This window comes from Dryas octopetala, chromosome 7 (genome assembly GCF_963921425.1).
Source record: "Dryas octopetala chromosome 7, drDryOcto1.1, whole genome shotgun sequence".
In the NCBI taxonomy this organism is placed as follows: Eukaryota; Viridiplantae; Streptophyta; class Magnoliopsida; order Rosales; family Rosaceae; genus Dryas; species Dryas octopetala.
In genome coordinates, this window is record NC_141372.1 from 2,844,616 (window position 1) to 2,868,830 (window position 24,215).

Here is a 24,215-nt window from a genome sequence, read left to right on the forward strand (position 1 = left end):
AATTTGTTTTGCTTTCGGTCATATACTTTACAAACCATTTCAATTTTAGTCATATACTTTACATATTATTAACGATTTAATGACCAATTTAATAAATTAATGGACAAAAATACTAATGTGTTCTTAAATTATAAATAATTTGTAAACTATAAGATAAAAATCAAAACAATTAAAATTATAAGAACCAAAATAAAACTTAACTCAAATTACAAAGATTAAAAGTGAAATTTAACCCACAAAATATTACACCCCACGCACTCAAGAGTCAAGCCCCACCACTCTCCCTTCATTCCTTTCACCCACACACTCCGTCAACTGGCCCATCACCCTCATTGATGAATGGTTCCCCGTCTCTTTTTCTCTCTTTGTACTCTTCCTCTTTCCCCTTCTCTTTCCTACTCTTTTTGACCAAGAGGTGACTTGCGTGGGAGAGAGAGGAGGGAGGAGTGGTGCGGCTTTCTTTTTTTGTCAATTATTGGTAAAATTGATAATTTTGGGGGTAGGAAAAGCATTTGGTGGGTACATTTAGAATCCCCCATTACAATTTGCATTGAATCATTATCGTAGCTGTTATTGGGCTAGCTTCCAAGGCCCGTTTATATTTTTGGGCCAAGACTAAAGAAATTAAAAGTTGCTTTTTGGGCCGATTTGGGTGGATCATCATCGTCAACCGTCAATCGTCAACCAGATTCCTCTGATTTTCCATCTCTTCTCCCGTAATTTCTTCTGTCACCTTCTGCGTCTCTTACTCTCACATACTCAGACACTCTCACTCCCACTCTCAGATCCATCAGACGCCGAAATTCGAAACCCTCCTTATCAGCTTCACTTCATCAATCACCCACTTGTTGCTATTTCCGTATACAATGGCTGGGGATGAGAGGTGGTGCGTGGTGACCGGAGGTCGAGGCTTCGCTGCTCGCCACTTGGTTCAGATGCTGATCCGTTACGACTTGTTCCGGGTCAGAATCGCCGACTTGGGCCCCACCATTGATCTGGAACCTTCCGAGGAAAATTCAATTCTCGCCGAAGCTTTAAGCTCTGGCCGTGCCCTGTACACATCCATCGACCTCCGCCAGAAGGACCAAGTTCTAAAAGGTCAGTTTTTTTTTTTTTTTTTTTTTTCAATCCTTAATTATATTTCTGGCGACAAATTAGTAATTTACTTAACCTTAGCATGTTTTGCATTCAATCTGTGTAGCTTGTGAAGGTGCTGAGGTTGTGTACCACATGGCGGCTCCTAATTCGTCCATCAACAATCACCAGCTCCACCACTCTGTCAATGTGGAAGGTGAAGAATGAGAATGCGATTTTTGCTTTGGAGTTTTGACTGTTGGGTCTTTCTGTAATGTTTCTATTGAACTATGCTTTGCAGGAACTAAGAATGTAATCGATGCTTGTACTGAGCTAAAAGTAAAGAGACTCATCTATACTAGCTCTCCTAGCGTTGTCTTTGATGGGGTTCATGGAATTTTTAATGGGGATGAGTCATTGCCATACCCAACTAAGGTACTCACTCATTTACTCCACTAGGGTCCAGGCATTAGCCCTCTTTAAATCGACGATTATTGATAATAAGCCCTAATAATGCAAGAATTTATTTCTCGATGTCTTTTAATTAATTCTAAATTGTCTTGTAATTCAGCACAATGATTCATATTCGGCAACTAAAGCCCAAGGAGAAGCCTTAGTAATCAAGGCAAATGGTGTTAATGGGCTTCTAACATGCTGCATACGCCCTAGCAGCATTTTTGGACCTGGTGACAGGTTGCTCGTTCCATCTTTAGTTGATGCCGCAAGGGCAGGGAAATCCAAGGTAAGTAAGTTGGTGGCCCTTGTTCCTTGGTAGGTAGTTCCCTCCCCCCTATGATTTCACACAAATCTATACACATGCTACAGATAATTGCTTAGTCTATGAAATTTGATCAATTTTTAGAAATGATGAATATAACATAGAGATTGAGGTTGTGACCTAAGTGTCAAGCAACATTAAGAGATGCAGTAAAACTGCTCTTGTTATGTAGTTAAATCTCTGTTTCTTGGTTTTAGTGGGGAAAGACAGAAAAATAAAATATTTTTTTCCTTGTGGACCTTCCAATGGTTGTCCACTAGATGAATTTTGGGTTGAGGAATGGTGAGTTTAACAAACACACATATTTACACATGCATCTTCCTTCCACCATTATTAAAAGACTTTCTTCAACAATATCTGACACTCGTTTTTTTCGTTTCTCTTTTCAAATGATCAGTTCATTATCGGAGATGGCAATAACATTTATGATTTCACATACGTTGAAAATGTGGCACATGCCCATATATGTGCAGAACGCGCTCTGGCATCAGAAGGGACGGTTGCAGATAAAGCTGCGGGACAGGTACCATTAACACTAATTTTCTTCCACTGAATTCAATTTTTTTTTTCTTCTGTGGTATTTATGAGTGAGTGAGGGAGGGAGGGGGGGGGGGGTTAAAAATAGATAAATTTGGTATAGAGGCCTAAAGGAATTGTCACCATCCTTGTGTATAGAGGCATATGCATGTTTTGGCAATCTAGCTAAAAGGAGACTGCTTTTGCAGGCATATTTTATAACCAATATGGAACCTATCAAGTTTTGGGAGTTTGTCTCACTTATTCTAGAAGGTCTTGGCTATGAAAGGTACTTTTTCTAACTCCTTTCACTTTAAGCACACCTGGGATGTAATTACTATACTCCTCAATCCCTACTATATGAATGATGTATTGGCATCCTAAACACATTCTTAAATACCTGGTTTTTAATTCTATTGTTTTTCCTTGAGAAAAAAAAAAAAGAAGGAATAACCTGAAATAGTGAAATTTCTGTTTCTTGGTTTCAATTTTTCTCCTCTCTCTAGTTGGGATTGAAGAGTATAGTGATTGTTCAATGCCCATTCTCTTTTATTTTCCCTGAATGAATGTTGTTTGCAGGCCAAGAATAAAAATCCCTGCCTTTGTTATGATGCCAATTGCACACGTGGTGGAGTGGACATATAAGCTGTTTGGCCCATATGGGATGAAGGTTCCGCAGTTGACCCCTTCAAGAATTAGACTCCTCTCTTGCAGCAGATCTTTTAAATGTTCAAAAGCGCATGATCAAATTGGCTACACACCCATCATATCACTTCAGGTTCTATAATGTTTCATAGAAAGAGTTATAAGTCCTTGGGTTAATTTAATAGAATTTTCACTGGAACATCCAACCATATCCACATTGTATACCTATCCACCTTTAATCAGCAATTATCAAATTCAACTAAATCATTTTTAAAACTTCACGAGGATATTTATTGTGACAATGTGATATTTATTTTCTGCAGGAGGGTCTTAAGAGGACAATCGAGTCATACCCACATTTGAGAGCTGAACATCAACCTAAAAGAGAAGGGCCATCTAAAGCTTCATTGTACCTTGGAAATGGAAGGGGTAATCATCAGTTTCTATCATCGTACTTTGATGCTTTTTATTAGGTCACCAGAAACAGGCATAATGGCATCCTTATGACTGACTTCGCATGAGCGAAATTCATTATACATGCACCCATATCTTGACTTAATGAAGTAATGCCTTTGCTGCTGTTGCTTTTTACAGTTGCTGACACATTACTCTGGAAGGATAAAAAACAGACATTCAAGGTGTTATTAGTTTTCATTGCAATCTACTACAGCTTCATTGCTTCTGAATTTACAATTATTACTGTGCTTTCAAAGCTCCTCCTGGCAGCATCGATATTCGTGATCATCAATGGCATTTTACCGGAAAAGATGTATGGCCTATGCCCTTCTTGCATGTGTTCATATGTTGTCTAGTGTGAATGCTATTTTGCTCAGCTCTCAATATGAAGTGAAGCTAACCACTAACTACAAATAAACTTTCACTGCTCCAGATTAGGATATAAAGTTGAGAAGCTTCATTCATCACATTTCCACTTATCAGAAGAGACGTCGCAACAAATTGCCAGCTCAGTTGCCTCATCGTGGAATGCATCTGTTGTAGCTTTAAAATCTCTCGGCAAGGGAAATGATGGGATATTGTTCCTTAAGGTATTTACTAGTCTCTGTTGTTTGCCACCTTTTTTTGGTTCCAGTTATCTATTCTTTTGATAGTGTATAAGTTCAAGAATTGCATTGATGCATTACTAGGTTCATATATGCAATTAAAATTGAGTGTTATAATCGTTTTTTATTTTATTTTCTGACTTTTACTTTATATTTACTGGTGATGTTGTAGGTTGCTCTCTCCCTATTGGTTCTTAGCTTCCTTGGAGCCATTTCACTTCGGAGCTTATTTGTTATAGGTCTCTCTCACATCAAACCATTTTATTTCTTTGGTAGTTAAGGCATTAAAAAGTTTCTTTCAGCTCCACCTTAACTCAGTTTCTTTGCTCTCTTATCGTTCCAGGAGTTCCCCTTTCCTTTGTAGTTTTCTACGTTTATGAGAAGGAGGAACAAAGAATTGATGCCATGGTTCTAGAAACTTTCTCTCGTGGATGCAGATTGAAATCTGATATTGTCAAAAAATTCTGTCAATCCAAGAAGATTGAGTGACTGCTGATAGTTACCATAGGGCTGCCTGCATCTTGTCATGGTGATGCTGGTACGGCTTATATGAGAGTTCATAAAGAAAGATGCGATTGCATGTGTCCTATATATTTCACTTCTCTTTCTATTTTCTATTTTATCTTTTTTCAAACCCTCCCCCTTCTTTTCCTAAGAAAAGAAAAAACTGATTCCATTTGATTAATCTCTGACTAATTCTTTTAACTACATTGTATGCTCATTTTGTGTATTGCTCCATCATCTTTTACTTCAATGGAGATAGTACCTGAAAATACTTTTGATACTTTTCCTTCCTGAAAGCTACACGTGAAACGATTGTCATGACTCAAACCCGAAATAACACGACTCTAAAGTTCTAAACTCAATTGTCATCTCAAACTTTCTTTACCCAATATAATAAATAGTTTCTTGTTGCTTGGTTGACATCTCCATCGACTTCCTGTTCATTATTTTGGTGGATGCACTAGTTGATAATGTCCTGGGAAGACTGCTGAACAGTGCAGCATTTTGGTCTGTAGTGGCTGAGGGAGGTTGCTACTAAGACAACACCCTTCACTATATAATGTCACTTTCCAAGCTTTAAGCTGTCATGAAAATTCTCTCCCACATGAACTCAGCAAATATTATTCTAGTGAAAACTAGAATTAATGCCCGCGCGTTGCTGCGGGTAATAAGAAGTGATAAAATGTTTTGAGGAGACGTGTGTTTGGTTTGTTAAGATGTTAATGATATGTTAAAATAGTTATGAGGTTTGAAAATATAGTATGAGTCGTTGGGGTTCACATGATTCAAAATATAAGTGCCTTTTATAGGATGTGTTTAGATGTGGGCAAAGGCTTGCCTGTTTGTTGTTTTAAGATATTGATCATATCTTAAAAGTGCAAACAGGTTTCAAAAAATATTACAATGCATGAAAGAAATGAGTGTTAGTTTAAACAAAAGAGAAACTAATATGTAATCGTTGATTGTTCAAAAGAGGTATTTGTGGTCATTTGAGAAGGGGTCAAATTGTGCTTGGTGAGCCGTGGTCCTTTGCTTTGTCATGAGCGGTGGTTTGTTGGAGGGGGAGATGTTGGGCATGTTTATTTTCTTCCTTTGCTGTGGGGCTTTTGTCTCTTTTATTGTCCTTTGTTGGGAGGACTTTATCTGCTGTGCTGCATTTTTGGTTAACCATAGAAAGTGTTAGAAATTGGAAGATCTCAGGTTAAAGTGAAAGAAAAAAAGGAATGAATAACAGATGTTAATTGCGTTGTTTGTTTGTTTTGTGATTTGATTTTAGGTAAATGAAATTATATATCATTATCTAACAATCAGGATGAAAGAAAGAATGTTAGAATTGAAGGTTGACTGCAATATGTATAAGATGAACCAATTGAAGAATGCATCTAACAATATATGTTTGGTAATATTGAATGATTCTGATATTTGAGAGTAGAGAACAAAAGAAGGGAATATGTTAAATTGAGATATAGAAAAGAGGGAAAAAAATGTGGAGAAGTGCTATATAAACTGAAAGGAATGCATTGTAAGATTTGCTTATTGAGATTGATAAAAGCGATATTGCTTTATAAAAGATAATTGTATGCGAGATAAAAACTGTACATAGTTCTTCAAAGTAAGAAATTCTAATTCATGAGGTTTTAATAAGTGTAATTGAAAGTATGAGTCAATGGTGGATGCAGTAAAAATAGTAGTGAAGTATTATATGATCTGTCAATTTCAGTGTATGAGTATGGATTATACCTGGCCATGATTTTGGTTGTTTTTTTTTTTAAAGCCATGAGAGGGATGTCATCTGAGCCCAAAATATCCTCTGTGGGTGCTGCATTCTTAGCTGTATCTCTGCTGATGATTTCTTGAATTGTTGCTTCTCTGTCAGCGACGGTTTTTGGAAGAACAGGAAAAAAAGGAATGCATGTTAGAATTCAAAAAAAATGTGTTATAATTTGAATAGTATTAGCATGAGGGGTTAAAGGTTTTATAAATTAGGTACCTCTTGAATTTTTTTCTTACGTTGGTCAGAGAAGTGAAAAGAGCTCTTTTGACTGCAGCTTTTTTGGGTGATGGGAGAGTGGGGTATTTTCTGAAAGCCCTTGTTGAACCAGAAAGTGTTTTTGGTGGGAATTTTTTTGAAGCAGGTGATGGAGTGGAAAGAAGGGTTTTTTGGTTGGTTTGTTCCGTTGCATGCACAACCATTTGTTGATCGGTTGGAAGAGAGGGTTGTTCAAGGATCTGGGTTTCATCATCAAAAACAGCATGGATCAAAAGGTCATTTCTTTTGAAATCTGTTTTCATGCCTCCAAACCTGATTTGAAAATTTTTAGTTTGGCCTCTGAGTCGAAGTATATGATCTGGGAATTGACTCTGGTCATTGAATCCCTGCTCAACAACTAATCCGAAGCATGAGATTCCAAAAAGTTGCTCAGCGGCCTCTCCAATTATGATAACACTGGTTGTGTTACTTGCGTCTGCAATCGCAAAACTGACTTTGAACCTGCAATTGTATTGTGAGTTGGTATTTCTGAATTGAAGAATGTAAGTTGAGACAGTATAAGAAGGTTGAAGATAACGTATTATGTGGTATATACATGTGTTTTTTTGGTATTTGATTGATTGTAGTTGCAAGAATGTTGTCAGGTTTTAAACTTGCTAGCTTTGTATTCTGGTAATATTACATTTATTTGTTAAGAGAGATGAAGTGTATGTGCAAAAGTGATTATATGGTTTAATTATTTAAGGTGTGTCCTAAGGGTTTTGTTAGTAATGAAAATAGGGAGTATGGATGTGCATTATGCATGGTAAATATAAATAATTTTAAAATGTAGGATGCATGGTATTTTTAAAGAATGTATGTTATGTACAGGTGAGAACTATACACAGTGGTTAAAGTGTATAAAGTATATAGTTTATAATTGTTTGCCAAACATAAAAAGAAAGAAAAAAAAATTGGTTACCAAGGGATAGGAAGTGTGGTGAGGGTGCCGTGTCTTGGACAAATGAGTTCATCACTTTGAGGTGAAGGCTTGACCTGCTTGTGGCAAGTTGGACATGCTCTGTACCACCACCCAGCATTTGTGTTAAACCGTGTAATGGTTGCACGGCAGATAATCAGCTTGTCCTATAAGTTGTTGGAAATAAGTGGTTAGGGTATTGAAGAAGTTTAAATGAAATGAAAGATTTGAAATGGATGACTTGAGATAATAAATTTTTTATAAAGATGAGAAGAAATGATAATGATGATGCAATCAGGAAAGTAGGCTGCCCAAATATATTATTTGAACTCTATAAGAAAAAAGAAACAATCTGATAGTGGTTGAATTGAGAGTAGATTTTGAGTTTTGGTCGTTTTTGTTAATTGAGAGATATCTAAGGTTATAAAAGGTTGAAATACAAAATAAGGTGAATAAAACTTTTGTTTAGCATATCATATGAACCATGAAAGTAAATAGTTTTAATCGTATACAAATGTTTGAGTCTTTGGACAATGCTTACAAAGTTTTTGGCATGACTGAATATAGTAAAAACAAATTGAATTAGTCAAAACATTTTCTGAATACTTATAATTATTTTATAGTTAATTGTGCAATAGAGGTTTTACAAAAATATGAAAGGTGATCATGTGGTAGGCAGGCTGGATAATTGTAATTATTTGATCTTTTGTCGATGCTTATGTTTAAGTTACTAATATGTAAAAATATGAAAGGTGATCATGCGGTAGGCAGGCCGGATAATTGTAATTATTTGATCTTTTGTCGATGCTCATGTTCAAGTTACTAATATCTACGTTATAATTATTTTATAAGTGTTTTAGTTGTTAGCTGGTTGTTAATTGGTATGAATATTTATTGTTAATTGGTACATATAAGTTTGTATAAACATTGTTTGGTAAAGTGGATTTGGTGCAAGTATAGAATGCTTGGGTTGATAAAGTTTGTATGGTATAAATGTTTGTTATTTTGAAGATGGTTGGTATATAGTATGTTAGAGTACAACTAATATGAAGTATTGCAGTTAGGTTATGAGCAAATGTTTAGATACCTCATATTTCAGAAAGGGAAGGAGAGATGTGAAGAGTGTTAAATATGAGAAAGCAGTAAAGGTTTGTAGGCTATTGTATTTTGAAAGGGTATATTATAGTAATAATGTGAAAAATGTGAAATCATTGAAATAATGTGGTTGATAATGAAAACAATTTAAAAAATGCAGATGGGTAATAGTAGTTTGTTGTGAGTGTGGATCACCTTGTGCAGATCTGGGTCAAGTATATTTAATTCTGCCACATCCACCCTTTTACTCTCTTTTAATTGTTGGTAAGGTAGTTGTGCCATCGCTGAAGGTGGAATCACTTTGATGGCCACTGGATCATCTTTGAAACTGAATTGTTGTGGTAAAAAATATCGAATGAAAGAGTTATATTAGAAAAGTTGAATTGGTATGTTGAAAAGGTTTGAAAAATCTTACGCAATCTTGTAGGATTGAAGCTCTGGTATTGGTGGATTGATGAAATAGAGGGTTGAGTTGGTGCTGCTAAGAACAGGTTTTCCTGCGGATAGGTAACAGAAAAATGAAAGAAGTTTTGTAATGAATATTGGAGATGCAAATAACAGGAAGTCGGGAAAAGTTATGAGTTACCTTGATATTCTTTCACCTTCACGCTTGTGAAAACAATAAAAATTGGTGGTGGCAACTGTTCAATAGCTGCATGGTCAAAGTTGTTTGCTGCATCGCTCCAAAGTGTGATTCTCATTGTCTGATGCCTGAAAAAACAAATTGAGGACAAAATGTTTTAATGTCGATTGTAAAAGTGTTAAATTTGTAAAGATTTGGTTAATGGTTGTACCTTATGTTTTCTATATACACCTCACATTTGCTCTCCAACCTTGTTTTGTCAATCATTTTTTGTTCCAGATGTTGTATTGCAGTTATGCGCCCCATCACATCTTCCAAATACATGGAAAAATCACAGGCAGATGTTTAAGGTGCATAAGAGAAGTGTGTGATCATAATTTGATTGGTGTAAGAGAATAAATAAAATTAATGAAAATAATGGGAAAAAGTGTGTTTTGCGTTGAGCACCTGTTAGAATTGTGGTTGTATTTATGCGTGTGGATAGTTGGCTGTAATCCATGAGGTGAAAACGGTGTGCTGGAATGTTTGGTTGAACAATTGTCAATTGCTTGAATATGGTTCTCTCGTTAAAAATGATAGCAGCAGCATGAGGAACGACTTTGTAGACTGATCTGCTCTTGATTGTGTGAAAGCAGCTGATGTCATAGGCAGCTCCAGACTGCATCTTTGGAGCAACACAATCATAGTCAATTTCTTTGACTGTTGCTTGAATCGCATCTCCCTTGATTTAGTAGAAAAATACATTTAGTTAATCATGGTAGAATTGGAAGAATCAAGAAAACAGATAAATTTTTAAAATGCAGACAGCAAATGAATTATGATATTGAAATGTGAGAAAATGGAGGATCAAATTGATTGGTTTGTATAGGTTATCTGCAGGGTATACTAAATGATACTCATACTATATGAAGTTTATTAGACTGACTATCATACATATAGAGCATATGAATTTTGATCATTTAACAAAGGTAGCATTTACTATTTAAAAAAAGAGTTGGTTATATGAATATTTAATATCTGCAGAGAATTTGTAAAAGGGTTGTATAAGTGTTTTTTAGCAGATAATTGTGGGCGCAAAGACCTGAAACAATTGTGTAAAGATATGAATGAATGGCTGCAAATTGGAGAGATGATAGGTGGTTAAAAAAATATATATACAGATATGATTTTTCCTATTTGAAAGATTGAAATTGTGGTTTAATTATGTGTTGTAATTTTGATTTCTTAAAATTGGGGCTAGTAGGAGCGGTTTAATTTTGTTTAGATATTTATATACTGTGAGCAGTATAAGGTGGTTGTTGCAGTATTGTTGTTGAGCAGGGTATTGTTCATATGTAATGGTTTGAAAAAAAATATTGTTACTGAGTTAATTAATATTTTTTAGGAGGAAAACAGTTTTTGAAAGGTGTCTCTGCATTGAGAAATGGTGTTTGGGAAGTATGTTTGATCCATATTTAAGTGAAGATATTTGATTTTTGAAAATGAGATTTATTTAAAGGAACAACAATATCAGTAAAATAAGTAATGAGAACAGTTGATTTACCATTGCATCAACCAATATGCATTCTAAACCAGCGAATTGATGATCAGATCCAAAAACCTTTGGCCTCCAGATCCTGCAAATTCGAACCCTAATTTTGAGTTTGTCTTGATGGGGCTGCAAGCTTCTGACTGGAGTGATATTCATCGCATCAAAGGCCTGAAATATTATATATTTGGTGTCAGTAAAAGAAGAAATAAACTTTGGTAAGTGAGTATAGATATAAAATAAATAGAGATGTTTAGATATGCATAGAGAGAAGTTTAAACCTGAAACTAAATTTTGGAGAATGTCTTTATAGACAATGTTTTTAGTGTAATTATTTGGCATTTCTCCATTGTTGTCTATAATAATTTTAAGCCCTTCCCTTGATGTAACCCTTGACAATGCGACATACAATTGTCCATGGGTAAAGACAGGCTGGGGAAGATATAAACCAACTGTTTTAAGGGATTGTCCTTGGCTCTTATTTATGGTCATTGCATAACTTGGTCTAATTGGGAATTGACGTCTTTTAAAAGTGAAAGGCCATTTTTTTTCTGTTGCTGTAAGGCTGATTCTAGGTATAAAAAATTTATGACCAATGTTGCTACCAGTCAGTATCTTTGCCTCAATAACTCTATTAGTCATTTGGGTTATAACCAATCTAGTTCCGTTACATAGCCCTGAAGATTGGTTTAAATTCCTTAATAACATGATGGGCATGCCTATTTTTAAAGCTACACTATGTGGAGGCAAGCCATTGAATTCAAGCTGATTAAGGAATTCTGTGGGATACATTATGCTAAGATTTTCTAAATTTCCAGATGAAGAGGATAGAGAATCAGAACTTAAATAAGTTCTGGCTTCTCCAGGTAATAAATCTATAGCATAGTTATTGATCTCAGTAACAGTAGAATTCTTAGGCGTGATAATGGCTCTTTCTCTTAAGTAAGCATAATTGTCAAAGTGGCTAAGAAAGTCTGGATATGTTGCAAAAAAAATGGAGTCAATTGGATCTGTGTATGACTCAATCAATAAATCTGCAGGAATTTCTACCCATGATACCTCTTCATCTGTTGGATCATTTATATCACATATTTGACCATCACCAATTTTGAGTATCCAAGCAGCAAAGTCTGCAAGTTTTGTTTTTTCTTCATTGTTTAACCCCTCTTTTGATAGCCTCATATTTTCTTTTAAACAAAAAATTTTGAAAGAAGGCCATAGGTATGAACTGTTAAGAGTGGCATGTACTATTTCTTCCCTTGTTCCAGATGGAATGACTGGTAGTATTTGCCTAAAATCACCCCCCAGTAAAAAAGGTTTCCCACCAAATGGCATAGTCTGACCTGAATTATGTAAATGCGATAGAATATCACATAGTGATTTGTCTAGTGCTTCAAAACAATCCCTATGATTCATAGGTGCTTCATCCCAAACAACTAAGGCAGCCTTTTCAATTAATTTAGCAAGATGAGTCTGTTTTTTGATTGGACATATGGAAGAATCAGTGAGATTGAGAGGAATTTGAAATCTAGAATGAGCTGTTCTGCCTCCAGGTAACAGCAAGGATGCAATACCTGATGAAGCAACAGCTAGAACAATTTGACCTTCAGATCTAATTTTATTAATGATTGTGTGCCACAAAAAAGTTTTTCCAGTTCCCCCGTGCCCATAAACAAAAAACAAACCATATTTTTTTTCATTTATGGCAGTTATAACAGAATCATACACTTGTCTTTGTTCTTTGTTGAGTTGAGTGATTAGAATAGAATGTTCGTTGGCTAACTGATGAAGATCATAATTTAATTCTTCTCTCAACAATTTATTCCTAATTTGTAACATGCTTTGTTCATCAGGAATTGGAAGATCATGATCTTTTAAGCTGCTACATGATGCATTAAACAGTTGTTCTAGCTCATAGAGAAGTGAATTTTTTAATTCAGATGGTGGCACAATGAGATTAGGCATACAAAATGTTTTTCTAAGATTATATAACATGTCATCACACATATTATGCCAATGAGCATCGAAAATGAGTGCAGGATTTGCTACATCACAAAACAAAATTATTGTAACAAATAATTGCCTTAATTCAGTGCATGATGCTGTGCTGAGAACATTTTCTAAGGCTTCAATCCATTCTTTATCATCCCCTAACAGACCTAGAGACCTACATACAGACTGATATGATGGGTGTTTAATGCCATGAAGAGTTTTTATATCATCAAAATCAAAGGCACCTTTATGGGAATTTAAAAGCATTCTGAAGTAGTACAATTCTCCGGCTGCAGGGTGTACATAAGCTATTCTGCCTATACATTTGCCTTTTTTCCTAGGTGTCCAAATCTTATCGCGGGAATTCCATACGAATTTAGAAGGAAATTCTGAATAACATAAGTTTTGTGCTTGAGGAAAATTTTTGTTTGCTTGAAACCAACCGGTTAACATTGTATCCTGAATTGCTTCACGATCAAGAATCGAATGAAGTGATTGATCTTCACTGAAGATGACATTTTGCTCTAAAGGCAGATGTATAGGCAATCGTTCAACGGCAGGTTGTCTACAGTGAATAGGGAATTGAAATAATCTCCATGCAGCTTCATATGGTGATATATATCTACAGTTAAGATAGGATAATATTTCATCCTGTGGCTTGTTTTCAATTATGACCCTAGCCCTATCTGAACCTTTGTTGATGTATTTGAATAAATATTTGATAAGCATTGATTGACAACACAATTCAACATTTATATGAGCGTTATACCTTAATAACAATTCTGAATTGTAAGGCACTATAAAACTGTTATCAACCTTTATTCCATTTTTGAGGACAAAGCTATTAGGATTATCACGACGCCTATATGTAGGAAAGCCATTGGTTTCAAAAACAGTTTCAGTTTTGTATTGCTTTGGGAAAAATTTAGAGCACTTTCCTCCTCGCATGCAAGGGGAATTAGGATTTAAATGACCACATGGACCATGGATCATGAACTGATCTACAATATGATAAAGTGTTGGATCCAAAGTTTTGTCTGGTAATTCAGCTGAGATTATCGAGTCAATATCTGCTGCAGATGATGATTTGAAAATGTGTTCTAACCAAATGAGGAGGTGACAATGAGGCAATCCTCTCTTTTGAAATTCAATTGTATGAACTTCTGTTTGATGTGAGAGACAGGGAAAAAAAGACAGGATTGATTAATTTTGTATTTTTAAAAGGAAGAAAGCCAGCAAAGAACAAATTTTGTTGATGAAATTCACCTGCTGCAAGTGGTCCGAAAGGTTGTCCTGATTTGATGTAACTAACCATATCATCCAATTTGATTTTGAACATTCTGGCAATGATGTCAGGCCTATCCTCTGGTTTACAGCCAGGTTTTCTAAGAAGTTCTCTAACAATTTCAGGCCACTTGACATTGGAAGTAAAAGTAATAAAAAGATCGGGATTGCCATAATGCCTACAAATTGCCATAGCATCTTGATAATTATTAATCATATATCTAGCACTGCCAGTGTGTGATGTTGGCAATATAACTCGCTGTCCTAGATCATTGGCATTTGTATGACCCATTAAAATTGCATCATAAATGCCTTTATAAACTTCAGTCCTGAGGTTTTTTTGATTTTTTCTAATAAAATCTAATCGATCCTCTTCAAGAGTTGCATAGGCATCCACTAAAAATTGTTGAAACAATCTACCACCTTTTAAGAGTGTGCTAAATTCAAATTGCCTCTCCTGAATTTGATAAGCTATAAAGGCTCTCATAGGTACCCTTCCTGTTTTTGGCTGATGACCTTTAAAATTAGGATTCCATTTAATATTAGGGCTATAACCATCTTCACCATGAGGAAATAGAATAGGATATTGTAAAGACATGAATTTTGGATTTAATTTTGTTATTCGTTTCAACTCTCCATTTTGATTTTCTATGACAATATCTCTGTTTGAATCAAAGAGACCAATATCTCCCACTATGAGACCAGCAATTTCATCAGATGTTGGGCTTTCATATTGTTTATCATGATCTAACTGCTTTCCTAATATTCTTACTTTGACATCAGTAATAGAATTGCTTTCTAATTTATCCCTGACTGTTCTAAAGAATTTCACTAACTCATTTGATTGGTCAAACATTTTGATAAGGCCTTCTACAACTTTTGGATCAAGATTTGAATTATTTTGTTTAGAATTAACTGCATTAAGGCGATTCATAACTTCATTATAGGTGTCATAGACATAGAGCTGGGCAAACTTTGGAGAATCGCCTTCCGGCGGTAACAATGACCCCATTAAATGATGAACATGCCCACTAATTTTAAAAATGTAAGGACCTGGCCTATTGTTAATTGAATGATCAATTTTGGCTCCCATTGAAGTGAATGCAAACATAGAATTGTATGCCCTAATATTGTCCCTAAATACAGAGCTTCTTTGGCCTTTTCTTGCATCAAGTAAATTGTCTAAAAAGTTAGGGGTTGGTTTGGTAATTGGAAGTTTAACTTTCCCTTGCAAACAACAAAGACTAAACAAAGGCTGTCTGTCTGTAGATTTTTTAGCAATGGATTCAGTGAGCCAAAAAAGTGCATCACAGTAAATGCACTTATAATCTTTATCTCCAAAATCCACATACTTGTGAATGACTCCTATGGAAAGAAGAAGCATGAAAGAAAGAAAGAAAGAGTATCAATGCATATCATCATTGATAGGACAATAATGTAGAAATGTTGAAATTAATTTTAATCAAAAATTAAACATACTCTGTCTTTTCTTCTGATAAAATGATTGACTCTTACAGCTGCGATCCGCACTGTTTTCATTCGATGTGGAGCTCATGGGCGGAAGTTCAGAATGAAGAACATTTAGATTATAGGACACAATATCAGAATTAGAGTCTAATTGTTCCAAAGGGACCTGATGTGTAGTTGGCTGAATTGTGTTAATATGCGTTAAAGTTGCATTCCTAATAGACTTGTGTTTTTTCCTATGAGTTGGAGAATTTAATTCACAGGCAGTGATAGAAAGAACATCAGAGACATTCTCAGTGGGAAGTTCGACAGCAGTTGAAACATCAGGACAGTCAACTTTGCCTAACATGAGTAATCTAGTACGAACCCTAGACTTTTTATTCATCACATCAAAAGAAAAAACCTTCAAGGAATGAATAAATAGCTGGAGGAAAAAAAGAGACATATATAAATCAATTGCAATCTGAAAAGAACATATATATAACAACCAATCAAAGGAAAATGATGTTCATCCATGAGCAGAAGATATTTAACATGACAAATAACAGATGCACAATCAACATATTTAAAGAATAGATGCGAAAAGCTAACCTTCTGCGCAGCAAGATCAAATGCAACAACAGCGCAGGGTCAAGTTGAAGCTGAAACAACCAACAGAAGAGTACCTAGAAAACATATGTATGAATGTTAAAAATGAAGCAATCTGAAAAAAACAAAGCTAAACTTAGATATAAGAAAAATAAAAGATGTGAAAAGTATAAACATAAAAGTATAAGGGAGAGAATTTGAATTGATTTATTTGAAAGGCAAACATTCAAAAAAATGTAAAAAATTACAGTGCGGGCATAAATGTTAATGTATTTTTTGGCAAAAATGCAAAAAACACACTGATTCAGAATAAGAAAAAATGCTGAGCGACATAAATAAGAATGTTTGATCGGAATATGTATGATATGAGAAAAAATCAACAACGTATACAGAAAGGAATATTTGATAAGATTTAAACATCCTCGTATGCGTCAGCATAAAGCAAAACAATGAAACGAATAAAATTAAGGCGCACAAATCCAGGAGAAAAAGTACAGGCCGAAAAACAGAAAGATAGTCAGATAATCTAATGGGAAGTGTAATTAGTGTTCATTGCATGGGATAAGTAGATACAATGAAGATATGCATAGTGATGAAAGTTGACATCTGTGTACCCAGGTAGATAGGTAATAAAATTGGTACTCAATTAATTTTGTCGCAGAAGAGAGTTGATTATGGAAGAATTAAATGAAGAGAACAATTAAATAAGCGCATAAATTTTTTTTTTGATGGAGCACATAAATTTTTGTGAAGATAAAGAATTGAAAAGGGGAGCTAAAACTGGGACACAACAGAAGGGGAAAATAGGAAGCAGAGATAAAACACTAATAGAAATAAACAAATAAGAATAAAGAAAAGTCTATATTTCAATATTGAAGAATAAATGCAAGCACACACCCAGAGTGATGATATGCAAAATGCAAACAGAGACCCAGCGAAGACAGGGTAAGCAAACAGGGGCAGAATGATATGAAAAAATGAGATGAGAGAAAGATGAAACTTATCTGATAAGGAGTAGATAGAAACGAAGGGACCGATCTGAATCACACCACCCGAAAAAGAAACGAACGGCAATCGAAAAGCCAGACGAAGCTGAAACAGTGAAGCTGTCAGTGAGATTTGACAAAAGGAAAAAAAATAAAAAAAACCCTAAAAAACTTGTGGCTCACCTCTCCGATGCGATGGATTAATCCCATAACCTGCTTGAAATACTGAACCAGACCAACACATCAAACGACAAAATAAACCAAACCAGATTGTTGATCCACTTCGAATCAGAACCACAGAAATAAATGAAGGTGCGACCCAGTTCGAATCACAACCGGAGGAATACATGAAGCTGGGATGAAAGCCTCCACATGAGTTGGTTCATCTGGTTGAAACACTAACCATGAACCCAGATAAAGCAAGAAGAGACGAATGACCACAAAGGGCAGGCCCATCTGGCCTATTCTCATAATGGCAAACAGATCAAAAAAAAAGACCCCTGTGAGAGCATACCGCAGACAAACAAAGCAATGGCAAGGAATGTAAATATTTCGAAACAATATGGGCTACAACCAGAGACAGACGCAATGACAAAAAAGGGCCGAAGAAAAGGCCAAAACTCAAAAGGCGAAGGATGGGAAAATTAAGGCTGCTAGAAGGGCAAAACCGAACTTTCACGATGAACAGGCTATGAACAGTGTGAACAGTGTTGCGACTGGATCGCGTTTTAGTAAATAGAGAATTTCCAGACTCTCTCTTTCCTTTGTTTAAGTTCATCGTCCATGATTAGAAATAAACTATAAACAAATTAAAATGACATGACTAATTGCTCATTTATTAATAGTTCACATTGAGTCAACCATATTACTATTTATATGTAAATGGACACAACTGATGGCTTTATTGGTTGCACGTTACATCTTTGCATTTAGTTCACATCAATTCATTTCACAATTACGAAATTAAGAATTTGGGTCAACGTTTATGTGACCATTAAGTGTCAATTATCATTGAAAAGGACCTCAAAAAATAATAATAACAACAACTTGCGTGACCACTGAGTCACCACAAATGTTTCTTTCAAGTTTCAACTGTGGCAACACTGTGCATTGTGCAGGACCTTTTTATACACTAAATTTTCACATCCACCACTAATAGGTTAAAACAGAGGGAATTCTCTTCAAATATTTGTGGACCAACCATCACTTAGTGCCATCAATGATTTTTTTACTACTTTATAAGATGTGATTTGAACTTGAGAAACTACTACTTTATTTACTAGTCATGTTTTTTTTATATAACATTGTAATCTGTACCTTTGGACTGCTTCCTTTGGTTGTTGTGGTTGGGACATGCAGGCATTTATTAACACCTACCGTCCTTTTTCAGTAGATGTCATGTTGATATATAAGTCCACCCGTTTGATGTGGCATATTAACCTTAGAAAAAAACATTTGGAACAAACTAAAGGAAATGTTATTTTATCAAACAATTTTCTTTTTTTAATAAAGAAGCTTTATTTATGTAGTTATAGGCTTATAGCTGCATAGCATCCCAAGTTAATTAATCAGACAATCAAGTAGGACCATCTCCAATTCACACATGAAATTCCGAGAACGAGTGCATGCCTAGCAGTTCGGTTACAATGATAACATATTTGACAATATAAAGAAAAACTAACTATCCTTATGTGATATCACATGATATTTCTCTTTTTTTTTTTTTATTAGTTCTCTTTCTTCTTTTGTCTTTATCTCTTCAATGGATGTCATATTATTACGATATAAAAATAAGTAAAATTTTTTCGATAATATAACATATTGGATATACAATAATCACAAATAATGGTAATCACAATAATAAAATATTTGACAATATAAAGAACTTATTTATCCCCCTATGGGATACCACATGACATCTTTCCTTTTTTTCATTGGTTCTTTCTTTTATTTTGTCTCAATTTCTCTCTTCAAGGATGTTATCGTATTACTACAACATAGAAATAACAATGTTTTTTTCGACAATATAACATATAGGATATACAATAATGGCAAATAATGATGATCACTTTGGTAAAGTCGTCAGTAGTGGCCCCACAACGGGTGGGCCGATTACTTGGGAGACCCAAACCCATACAGAGAAGGATGGCACACTTGGAGTTTCAGAAAAAACACAGGCCCAATTCAGGAAACAAAACAAGCTTTTGACCGAGTGCCCGTGTCCTGGCTCTCTCTGAGTTGGTACCTTGAATTTGCTTGCTTGCTTGCATTGCAATTCCCGTTTGTTTCACTTTTTTCTCGAACCCATTTTGCCAAAAAGGCAATAAAGTACTCAAAACTCATACACACACAGGCACAGCACGTCCTTCAAAAAATAGAAATCGCTTTCTTCGCTCTCCAAACCTTTGCATTCAGTGATTCACAAGCCCGAAGAAAGCGAATTTACTATCCCATCTTCAAAATTCACTCTTTGTCTGCAGCCCCTCTGAATCTCTTACTCTTTTTCTCTCCGACTCTCTCCTCTCTCTGCTACTTTGTTTGTTTACTCATTCCTCCCTTTCCAATAAGATTCTTATTCCTCTGCTTCTGAAAACGCTTCCCCTTGTTTTGTTTTCAATTTTTGTTTCTGGGTCATGAGAATCATCTCTTCAGTGATTGAGTTTGATCAATCATTAGATTATTCAAAACCTTTATTTCCCGCCCACCAATCAATTCTTGTTCTTTTCTCTTTGTTTTGGTTACCCTTTTGAGATTTGGCTGAGTTTCTCAATTTCATGGTATGCGTATGCTCTCTGTGTCTGTAACATTTCTTCTGTAAATTTTTCTCAAAAACTTGAACAGAGAACTGAGTGGTGGACCTGGTGGTTAATGGTTGATTGAAATGGGTGGTGGTGGTGGTGGTAGAGTGGAAGTGGTAAAGAGCAAAGGTTGCTCTAGGCTATCTGTTGGGTCATCATCTCCATTGCCCTCTTTTAAAGCTCTGCAACCATTTGAGCCATCGTCTCCGGCCGCATCCTCTATTGGGTCAGAGCCAGTGGTCCGATCAGGCGCACCCTTTGCCGGCCTTGTTATATGCGTTACTGGTCTATCCAAAGGTAAATAAAGAACAAGCCTTTTGAGTTTCTACTTGTTAATTTTTCTATGTGACTTGTTAAAGAAGTGTTACTGTTAAACAATGTAGCTGCTCATATTTGTCATTCTTGTTTTTGCAGAAGCAAGGAAACAAGTCATGGAAGCAACCGAGAGATTAGGTGGCCAGTATAGCCCACACTTACATCCTCAATGTACCCATTTGGTGGTCCAAATATCCTTTCTTTTCTTTTCTTTTCTGGCGGAAATTTTTTTTTTTTTCAAAATTGTATTACTTGTAGCTTCTTTTGTGCAATCTTTAACAAATGTTACAGCTTTGGTGGACGCAAGTTTGAGCATGCTTTGAAGCATGGATCAAGAAATGGCCTCTCTATTGTTACGATTGGATGGTTTGTGGATAGTGTCAGGAAGAATGGTAAGAGTGACTATATGAACACATGTTACCTTTATTTTTGATATTTCTATATTTTTACTTTAATGCGTCTTTTCTGCATTGGTTTGACGAAAACCCAATCTTATTTTAGTGGCTGAATTTTGTTTAATGCATTTTTATGATGAGAAATCAAAGGGAGCTCTGGTGTCTCAACTGGTATGTGTTACTTGATTAGTATAAATCCAGTTGCTTTTGTCTGTTGCAGTGAGGCTGCGTGAATCACTTTACAGTATCAAGAGTTTTGGAGAGAATGGTATGCGTTTGGATGAATTAAATAGGCTTGTTGGTTTTAATCGTACGGAAAAATCTTGTATTCCTGTTGGTGTTCATGGAACCAAGCAATTGGGGACGATTGAAGAACCACATCTACCCTTTTCTGGAAGAGAATCTAACAGAAGTACTGACTCTACTCTATCGGGTCACTGCATGTATGTTGACTTAGACATTTCATCTGAACTGAGGAACAAGGTAAAGTTGAATTTCTAAGCAAAAGTTACTTGTTTTCTTTTAAACACAATTTTCCAGTGACATGCACTTTCCATATCTAGATAATGGTGACCCCTCTTTCAGTTTGTAAAGTTGCCATGGAGCTTTTCTCAAAATCGTTTGATCTGTTTGGTAGGTTATTGAGGCTGCTGGTAGGGAGGGTGCCACATTCGTTGATCAATGGTTTGTTGGTTGCAGAGCAAGTCATGTAGTGTGTGAAGGGTCTTCTAGCAGTAAATATCTCGGCCACTCTAGCAATATCGTTACAGTGAGTCATGCAAGGCATTCTTGTCTTTTTTAATCAGCACTGTGTGCACTATAGGTTTTATTGAGAGAATATATATTTTTGAGGCATGAAGTGTTTTGACCCTCTTGAATGTTTTGATTTTCCTCCTATAATAATGTTTGGCTGTCTTCATATTCTTCTTCCCTATATTGTGGGCAACTGATGACACCACTTACAGTTTTAAAGCATTAGAGATTAGGGAGTGCTTTGTATATTTCTCTTATCAAAATAAAGTTAATCTGGTGTTTGATGTGTCTCAGCCGCTGTGGGTTTTGAAAACAGCCAAGGAGAAGTATGTGCATAGGCTTGTGCACATGTCTGCAGATTTGGCCAGGCAAGTTGGTATGATACTTGAAGATTTGCAGAATGGCATTGCAGATGAGGTATCTCTCCACACATTTTTCTGAAAAGGTTATATTTGGCATGATTCTTAACTCTCTTAATTACCACTCGTGCCTGTTGTGTGGTGAATGCCTTTCAATATTATTTAAGAGAGATCATTTTTAAATATGTAGTTATATGATTTTGGTATTTCCTAGTTGGTATGTTAGATATATTATTTTTATTGATTTACTAGGAAACAAATGAGCATAATGTCCCTGAAGATGCTCAGGCCTATAGAAATAAAGCAAACCATGAAAAGAGACAACAGATTGTGAATTCTGCTAAAACAGGGGTCAGAAATCGCCGGGGTCTTCGTATGCAGGTAATTTTCTGTGGTGTTTCATCAATATATGCTTCTTCTTTAGTTAAATATGATAACTGCTTAAGTTTTATTCTGTTTTCTCTGCCTGTCCTCAACTTTGGTGGTCATGACACCATCAGCTTAAGTTGGACTGTAACACACAAATGAGAAGATACAATTTACTTGGGTAAAATCTTCTGTAGTCTACAATGAAGAGATTTTTATGTCTGAGAATTTGTGGGGACTAGATTCTTAGATATTGAAAATGACCCAACAGTGATTCAGTGACCATTCTTCCCATGATTTTTGTTCTTTGCTCAGTGGCATGAGGGTGAGGGATCGTGCTGGGGAATTTACTCATGAAGAGTTTCTAGCACCTGCTTAATGTTAACAGCATCGATGAACTGATTACATGTGTTGCTAAATAATAGTTTTATAGTACATCAATACCATTTAATTTATGTGCTCTGTTGTTCTTGCAGACTTGTCAAACCCCAATGCGTCCAATAACCCCTAGCAGCCTTCTGGATTCAATCTGCTGGTCAATATCAGAGCCAACTTCAACGGCTTCTATCTACACTGAGAATTTCAGTGGTGAAGATGTTAATGAACATCATAGATCTGTATTCTTTGATGCAGAAGGTGATGGCAAGGATTCAGAAGCTTCATTTGCAAACTTAACTAGGCCTCTCAAGGAAAGGTTATTGATTTCTCTCTTCCTTCCCACCCCACCCCCATCAAAAAATAATAATAATAATAATCAGCTAAATATTATATCAATCTTTTTATCCAATTGATGTGCATCTCACAATAATTCTCTTTTCGTGTATTTGTCTGCAGTGAGAAATCTGAGTTGATATTCAAAAACCATTTTCTTACCATACTGTTTCCTGTTGACCGATTTGCTGAGATGGGGCCATCTTCTAGAATATTTTTCAGCAATAATGGGTTTACATGCCTGCAGGTGTTAGATCATATCTATGCATTCTATCAGGTAAGAATAAGACCTTCCCCTCCCTGTATTCATTGTTGTGGCTTTATGAAGAGGTCTCATGTGTATTTATGTTGCAGGAGAGCATGTCAGTCCATGAAATAGAGGCTGCAATTCACACTGACTCAAGGCATGCTGATCGGCTCCGATCAGTGTACGCCAGTAAAGAAACGGCAGAACGTAGTTATGCCATTTTCAAACGGATTGACTTTCTAGGCAGTTGTAAAAGTTTTGAAATGTTGAAGCGTGTTAACGGAGACAACAACAGCAATGTATATGAGCTCTTGATCAGAGCGTAAGATCATCTTACCCGCGTTAAATGCCTTCACCCTCACATGCTCCTAGTCAAGAGAGCATGTTTTTGCCATGTTGACCCTTGAAGAAGCTCAAACGAAGGACTTGGCTTGGAACTCGAAGACCACAGATTCAAATTTCAACCTTTGGAAGAGTTTCACATTTTCCACTTGTATTATAGGAGTACCGTTTCTGATATATAACTTATGTGTGCATAACAAGTTTTGGATGAGTGAAATACCCCAACATGTTCTTATTGATCAAAATATATCACTGATACATATACCCCCATGTAACAAGTGTCACTGCCTGGCTACACCAACTTTTAAATGCCTTGTAGTTGGTACAATGAAAACAGCGTTGAATGGTTAAAACAGTAATTTTCAAAAGTTAAATCCAGAAAGTAACTTCAGAGTTGAGAGCTTCTCTCTAGTTTCTAGATTCTTTTTGCCGGTACCAAGTTAGTTTTTTTTTTTTTTTAATTTGCAGTCATTGAGGTTATGATGTGTATGGATTCAAGACTAGTTATGGTTACTAAATTTATTCTCGTTTAATATACCCAAATAAAAAAGATTAATTCTCGTTTACACTAGGCTTGGTGCTTTGCTTCCTTTTTTTCTTTAATTTTGGGACAGAAATACCAATAATTAGTTGGATGAGCCCTTGAGATTTGTTTTTTTTTTTTGTAAAGAAAGTGTTGCATGGTCAACGGAAGGCATCTTACAGCTGATTGGCTTTTTATCTCCGGCTTACAACTGATGCCTGATGGGCATTCGAATTGACTGCTTTTGCTTTACTAAAAAGAAGTGGTCACCCTAGTGGCCCAAAAAAAAAAAAAAGAAGTGGTCACCCTACGACATGTCGTGGCTACCTTTTACATTATGAAAACGAAAAGCATTCG

The 24,215-nt window shown here is 35.7% G+C and overlaps 5 protein-coding genes across 5 annotated transcripts; 2 read left to right on the plus strand and 3 right to left on the minus strand.

Annotated features, from left to right (window-relative positions):
* The first annotated feature begins 692 nt into the window (after positions 1–692).
* On the plus strand, positions 693–4,858 carry LOC147278457 (3beta-hydroxysteroid-dehydrogenase/decarboxylase). The gene is made up of 12 exons (XM_086250741.1): positions 693–1,098; positions 1,202–1,291; positions 1,376–1,509; positions 1,646–1,816; positions 2,250–2,375; positions 2,578–2,657; positions 2,948–3,146; positions 3,337–3,442; positions 3,608–3,782; positions 3,903–4,059; positions 4,247–4,313; positions 4,418–4,858. The coding sequence occupies exons 1-12, from the start codon at positions 867–869 to the stop codon at positions 4,561–4,563; spliced, it is 1,683 nt and encodes a 560-aa protein (XP_086106867.1). The 5' UTR covers positions 693–866; the 3' UTR covers positions 4,564–4,858.
* A 720-nt stretch (positions 4,859–5,578) lies between these two features.
* Positions 5,579–10,891, minus strand: LOC147278458 (replication protein A 70 kDa DNA-binding subunit B-like). Its single transcript, XM_086250178.1, has 10 exons — positions 10,748–10,891; positions 9,652–9,925; positions 9,416–9,515; positions 9,208–9,332; positions 9,037–9,118; positions 8,817–8,949; positions 7,530–7,693; positions 6,569–7,069; positions 6,319–6,447; positions 5,579–5,729 (listed from the first exon to the last, which is right to left on the minus strand). Exons 1-10 carry the CDS (start codon positions 10,889–10,891, stop codon positions 5,579–5,581), a joined length of 1,803 nt encoding a protein of 600 aa, XP_086106304.1.
* A 4-nt stretch (positions 10,892–10,895) lies between these two features.
* LOC147278459 (uncharacterized) lies at positions 10,896–11,527 on the minus strand. The gene is made up of 2 exons (XM_086250179.1): positions 11,014–11,527; positions 10,896–10,903 (listed from the first exon to the last, which is right to left on the minus strand). Exons 1-2 carry the CDS (start codon positions 11,522–11,524, stop codon positions 10,896–10,898), a joined length of 519 nt encoding a protein of 172 aa, XP_086106305.1. The 5' UTR covers positions 11,525–11,527.
* Positions 11,528–12,891: 1,364 nt separating this feature from the next.
* LOC147278460 (uncharacterized) lies at positions 12,892–15,119 on the minus strand. Its single transcript, XM_086250180.1, has 4 exons — positions 13,991–15,119; positions 13,494–13,797; positions 13,168–13,289; positions 12,892–12,899 (listed from the first exon to the last, which is right to left on the minus strand). Exons 1-4 carry the CDS (start codon positions 15,117–15,119, stop codon positions 12,892–12,894), a joined length of 1,563 nt encoding a protein of 520 aa, XP_086106306.1.
* A 4,124-nt stretch (positions 15,120–19,243) lies between these two features.
* LOC147278461 (uncharacterized) lies at positions 19,244–24,016 on the plus strand. The gene is made up of 10 exons (XM_086250739.1): positions 19,244–20,144; positions 20,262–20,353; positions 20,452–20,554; positions 20,778–21,040; positions 21,195–21,326; positions 21,605–21,727; positions 21,922–22,050; positions 22,512–22,729; positions 22,870–23,023; positions 23,101–24,016. Exons 1-10 carry the CDS (start codon positions 19,931–19,933, stop codon positions 23,317–23,319), a joined length of 1,647 nt encoding a protein of 548 aa, XP_086106865.1. The 5' UTR covers positions 19,244–19,930; the 3' UTR covers positions 23,320–24,016.
* The last annotated feature ends 199 nt before the right edge of the window (positions 24,017–24,215 follow it).

Excerpts from the sequence above, each read along its gene's own strand:
- LOC147278461 (XM_086250739.1), top strand. The coding sequence starts at position 19,931 with ATGGGTGGTGGTGGTGGTGGTAGAGTGGAAGTGGTAAAGAGCAAAGGT. Across the intron at positions 20,354-20,451 it reads GTACCCATTTGGTGGTCCAA|AGCTTTGGTGGACGCAAGTT; the intron begins ATATCCTTTCTT and ends AACAAATGTTAC. Across the intron at positions 23,024-23,100 it reads ATATCTATGCATTCTATCAG|GAGAGCATGTCAGTCCATGA; the intron begins GTAAGAATAAGA and ends TTTATGTTGCAG.
- LOC147278458 (XM_086250178.1), bottom strand. The coding sequence starts at position 10,891 with ATGAATATCACTCCAGTCAGAAGCTTGCAGCCCCATCAAGACAAACTC. Across the intron at positions 9,516-9,651 it reads TACAACCACAATTCTAACAG|ATGTGATGGGGCGCATAACT; the intron begins GTGCTCAACGCA and ends TGTATTTGGAAG. Across the intron at positions 8,950-9,036 it reads CTTCAATCCTACAAGATTGC|TTTCAAAGATGATCCAGTGG; the intron begins GTAAGATTTTTC and ends ACAACAATTCAG.
- LOC147278457 (XM_086250741.1), top strand. The coding sequence starts at position 867 with ATGGCTGGGGATGAGAGGTGGTGCGTGGTGACCGGAGGTCGAGGCTTC. Across the intron at positions 2,376-2,577 it reads CAGATAAAGCTGCGGGACAG|GCATATTTTATAACCAATAT; the intron begins GTACCATTAACA and ends CTGCTTTTGCAG. Across the intron at positions 4,060-4,246 it reads ATGGGATATTGTTCCTTAAG|GTTGCTCTCTCCCTATTGGT; the intron begins GTATTTACTAGT and ends GTGATGTTGTAG.
- LOC147278459 (XM_086250179.1), bottom strand. The coding sequence starts at position 11,524 with ATGTATCCCACAGAATTCCTTAATCAGCTTGAATTCAATGGCTTGCCT.
- LOC147278460 (XM_086250180.1), bottom strand. The coding sequence starts at position 15,119 with ATGTTTGCATTCACTTCAATGGGAGCCAAAATTGATCATTCAATTAAC. Across the intron at positions 13,798-13,990 it reads TTTCGGACCACTTGCAGCAG|CAGATATTGACTCGATAATC; the intron begins GTGAATTTCATC and ends CATCATCTGCAG. Across the intron at positions 13,290-13,493 it reads AATTCAGAATTGTTATTAAG|ACAACCTGCCGTTGAACGAT; the intron begins GTATAACGCTCA and ends TATTCACTGTAG.